Here is a 5,000-nt window from a genome sequence, read left to right on the forward strand (position 1 = left end):
CCGCAGCCATTACCAAGCAACGCAGGGTAGTCTTTCGATCATCAGTGTACGAAGTAATAAGAGAATTCGGTTCTTTATCGGTGCTAGTTTGGTCGCATTGATACGGTACTTGGTTTGTGTGCTGTGCAGTGAAACCGAGCGTACGTGAAAGGTTTTTCAAATTGCGTTATTTCGATCTCTGGCAGCAGCTGGCGACGGGATTACAAGAGTTCCGCTTCTCTGGAACCAAATTGGTCTAAAGTGCAGCCAGTTTGTGTTGCTTACCTGCTTGATGTTTGAGCTCTGTGCGAATATGCTGAGATAAAGCAAGGTTTGATTAGATTACTTGTTTGGAAAATCGAAGCTGCATTCGATTTTTCGAGAAAAATACATTAGTTACTACTTTCTGGATTTTTTTCGGAGTATTCTTGCGTGTGTTCAAAACTTTTTTGAGATACAAGAAGAACAATGTGATTTCACGTGAAATTTCATAGTTGAAGTGAAGTTGAAACAAAATGATGTTACCCGGTATTTACTTGACAAGTTAATGTTATAAGTTCGTTGAACTCATGGGTGCTTCCTGTGGAGTAAGTTTGTCCCTATACTGCTGAGCGAAGCTATCCTGCTGATGAAGGACAAGGACAAGGTCGATCGAATTGATTCATCGGGCAGGGTATGTGACAAGCAAGGGAACTCCAGGGAAGCAAAGTTTCTTCCAGTTATCGGTAGGGCATCAATTTTCTCCCGTGGCTGTCCCATTTGTGTGGGAGTGACGCGAAAATTGAAAAGCAAAACTTTTCACATCCTCTGGGGACGAATAGTTTGCGAAAAGTTGTTAAAACGCAAGTGTGGTCTATCACGTTTTACTCCATTCCGATACCTTTGGTGTAGTTTAGCGGGCAAAGTGAACCTTTTCCCTCGGAGCCAAGAAAGAAAAGAGAGAGAGAGAGAGTTTGCGAGAGTAGCAAAGTTCGGTTGGGGCCCAAAACCCGAGAAGTCGGTTAGATGAGTAGATTAAAGGATTACTTTCCCCAATTGACCAGTTGATTATCAGGGGCGGTTCACCTTTTGCTACCCCTTCGCCTCATTCACAAAAACTGACCAAGCCAATGCGAGATGGCGGATGGCACACGGGTTTTGCGTAATTTATGGATACGATAAAACGGTTGGATATAAAAGGTCGGATGCTTTGGGATAACGGGACTAATCCACCTTTCAACTAAGGTCTACTTTGCTGCCTGATTTGATCGTTGGGGAAATGCCACTGCCTAAGAAGTGAGACAGTTTTGCGAAGGAAAAACAGAAGGCTGCCCAAACCCACGTTCCCTATTGTTCTTAATTTGCTTCTCTCGGTGTTTATACCAAATCTCATAAGTGTTGAACATACTGTGCCGGGAAAAATATTACGATTGTTTTTTATTATTATGTTTAACACTTTGAAAAGTTACCAACTCACTTCGCATGAGCGCGTAGTAGGCGTGATTGTGAGCAACAGTTAAAGTAATGCACGTATGATGGAGGCGCATGGTTAATGGGCTGAAGGCTGAGACACGCTTTTAAAATTGAGCGTAGGCTTTAAAGCTGATTTTATGTTTACCACATTTTTCCAATAACGCATTGCTCACTATGGAATATTGCGTGTCATCCATTACGCTATAATTATTCACGGGAATCACGATCATAAAATTATAAATAAACGATACGATCATAAAAATTATAAATAAATATTTAATGTATAAGTAAATGCAGTAGCGTTTATATATTTCTTATAGTTAATGAAATTATTATTTATTAAAGATGGCTGGATGGTTTATTAAAAGATGGCTAGAATAAATTATTCATACAGAACATGCAGCATTAGGGTTCTTTGTAAAGCAGCTGCACCTTTTTCTTGTTTGTGGAAAACAATACACAACAACAGTTTCCACATGTAGTTGGAGCACATGCCTAACATGTGTATGCACCTGTTATTAACATATCTTTATGATATGACCTCAGGTGAATCAGCAGAGCCCCGGAGTATGAGATAAAAGAGTCCATCGTACATTCTCATTATTTGGTGTTCAAGTAAGGACACAGCTGTAGGCATGGTATGTCAAAAGCAAACATTTCAATTTTGAACCTTCCTGCACCAGGGTGGTTGACGTATGAAAAATAAATTATTTAAACTAGCCTCAACTTCTTTTCATAAACCGATAGTGTCATTTGCTATGTCCTTCCAAAGTGTGCTTTAATTTATTGTAAAGTGGTATGGTACAAAAGTGGTGCACATCATATTAGAAGCAGAGATAAATATGCATCAAGCCGGTTTTAAAGAGTGATGTTACCAATGTTACCAACGATGTGTTGGCCAGAAATCATTCGCTATTTGATTAATGAGATAATGAAAAATGAACTGTAGGTACATGATTGTTTTTATTTGTTATCGGTTTGTAATAGTTGTGATAATTTATTTAAATAATGTTTAGTTATTTAAGAGATATTATTTAAAATTTATTCTAATTTCGAATTTGAGTTATTGATTTCTTTATAATATTAGGGATACGGATTGCGAATGTAAGACAAGACCCTAAAGGTAATATTACGGAAACAGGAAATCAACATTACGAAATATGTATACCTGTGCAGGTTATTAATGAGTATAATATGATATGTTGTGTTTCTTCTTTAATGGAAAAGCAAGTTGTGTAATAAGAAGTTTCCTGTAGGCGATGTGTATTTCGATGGGTAAATAAGACTACCTGAAAAATGTGACATCATCATGGTTCTACGCTTTGCACTCACGACACAAAATGATACTTCCACATGCATTATCCTGTTGATTTATGACCAAAAGCTTTCTATCGTGCTGGTGTTCATACGTGCACTCTTATACACATGCTTTCAATGTAGTAATGGCGAGGTGCTGCGTATTTCTTGCATATCATAAATCATGAAGTATGTATTTCAAAAGCACACAACGACAGTTCACTAAACGGCCACAGTTTACCGCCTGTCGTGTGCCTTGAGACGTTTCGGCCCAACAGTATCCTATTTCTATTTTTGTTGCTAAACACTCATGCATTTGCACTTTAAGTAATTTTTCTCCATTAACTCCTGATCGCTGGTCCCTATGATGGCATGCATCAAGCTCTCCGAGACAATGGATCGCTTGAGAGCCCCGGGAAACCCATCAACGTATTCCCTTGACATTGGTGCGCCCCTTTAATGCCCATTTTTCGTCGGATAATAGACTCACCGAATGGAAGTACTTAATCTTCCGACCGAGCGAAATGGTATTGCCTTTCTTCATCGTGCCTTCTCTTTTCTCTTTAATCCTTACCTATAGGCTAAGGGAAATCTTAGAAACATATTTTTCCATTGCTATACTTACCGTTGTTAACGAACCTTTTCTTTCTGGTTCATTAATTTCTAACAACTGCTGAATACATAATGGAGTCAAAATTATATAAATATTTATTTTATACAATTGCTTGCACTCAAATGTCTCGTTTATGTTGTTGTGTCATAATCAAGCGAAAATGAAAAACAAGTTACGGAAATGAACTCTTTCGTTTAACGTACTCTTAAGGAATCAGGTGCCATTGAGCATCAATGGGTCAGTGATGTTGGTAGATAGCTGGCGGTGGTTTGCTGCTGTTGCTTTAACGACTTGGGAGAATACTTTCGGTAGTCAGCAGATGCACTTGTACTTGTATCAGAGTAATGGCCTCAACGAATGCAATGGGGCTTCATAATTTCGGTTACATGTTTGAGCTACTACTGTTTTTAGCTTTTGCTTACTTGTAGTGACTGCACGGTTTATGTGCAATCCATAGATCAGCATAATTCTATTCCCTAGTCTATAGAACACCGATCTGCACGAAAATTGAAGCACGCTCGAACGTGCTAATGAAGACGATGACCACAGAGATTTAGATTTTACGCGGATCTTTTCCTACAACCGCAGCTCCACACAAACTATGTTTGTCTTTGGTGTATTTGATTGCTCACTTGAGACGACGACGAATGCCACTCTACGAGGGCGCCGACGACAACGACGACGACGACGACGACGGTCGGTCTTAGATGCGCTCGTCGAACGGTGTTTTCACGAAGTATGTCGTGAGGACACCTTTGCCTTTGACATGAATTGGCCCTCGGCAGTCACAAGAGTATCCAGCAGCCATGAGCACCTTGGCGGTATTCTCTGTCACCTGTCATGCGGGAGAAGCAAATATACCCAGTTGTTTTTTTTTATTAGAAAAGAGATGCTCTAGTTCAATTCACGAACATAAGTTTGAAGAGGAAAATGTTCACAGGATATTTAATAGGATTGTACAGAGGATTTCTCCCATTAATATTAAGGAGATCAAGAGTTATAGTTATAGAGTTCATATAGTATAAACTACAGTTGATATAGTTTCAATCATTCCAACTCGCGCACAGACACTGATATAGTGGCAACAACTGTGCTGAAGGACGGCGCTAGCCGTATTCGACACAACGTTCCTTGTTGTGATAGCTGCAGCATCAACAACAAATACCAAACGAATGTAGGTAAAGTTCCGAGCTTCCTGTTGGCGACTGGCAGTTATGGGACACGATAAAGGTCGGCAAATGTCGGAAAACAAAGGGGAAGCTTCGCGTAGAAGGTGAAAGAGGAGTAGAGAAGAAGAAGGTTTGAGCTCACCTGGACGCGACCCATCACACCGCACGAATCCATGCGCGATGCAACGTTCACCGTGTTACTCCAGATGTCGTACTGTGGCTTCTGGGCACCGATGACACCGGCTATCACGGGACCGTGATTGAGACCGATCCTGAGACGAAACCGTTGGAATGATTCACGATTGATTTGATCCAACGCCGTCATGAGGGCGATGGCAAACTCGACCAGCACCACCACATTGTGCTCCTCGGTTCGTTTCTCATCCTAACGGCCACACCGCCGGCCATGTGTCATGTGTCAGTAGGTTGCACCCGAGAGGGCGAAGGCGAAGTTGTTGTTTGTGTTGTGTGCGGTATCGAAGAAAAGAAAA

The 5,000-nt window shown here is 40.7% G+C and overlaps 1 protein-coding gene across 7 annotated transcripts in view; it reads right to left on the reverse strand.

Annotated features, from left to right (window-relative positions):
* Window positions 1-3,409: 3,409 nt before the first annotated feature.
* Window positions 3,410-5,000, reverse strand: part of LOC125956919 (adenylate cyclase type 2) — a 30,063-nt gene continuing 28,472 nt past the window's right edge. For all 7 annotated transcript variants that reach the window (XM_049689200.1, XM_049689201.1, XM_049689199.1 and 4 more), the window contains 2 exons: window positions 4,652-4,894; window positions 3,410-4,175 (listed from right to left, as the gene is read on the reverse strand). In XM_049689200.1, the coding sequence (XP_049545157.1) occupies window positions 4,044-4,175; window positions 4,652-4,894 (375 nt within the window). In that variant the 3' untranslated portion in view covers window positions 3,410-4,043. The remainder of the gene's footprint in view (window positions 4,176-4,651; window positions 4,895-5,000) is intronic.

This window comes from Anopheles darlingi, chromosome 3, assembly GCF_943734745.1.
Source record: "Anopheles darlingi chromosome 3, idAnoDarlMG_H_01, whole genome shotgun sequence".
In the NCBI taxonomy this organism is placed as follows: Eukaryota; Metazoa; Arthropoda; class Insecta; order Diptera; family Culicidae; genus Anopheles; species Anopheles darlingi.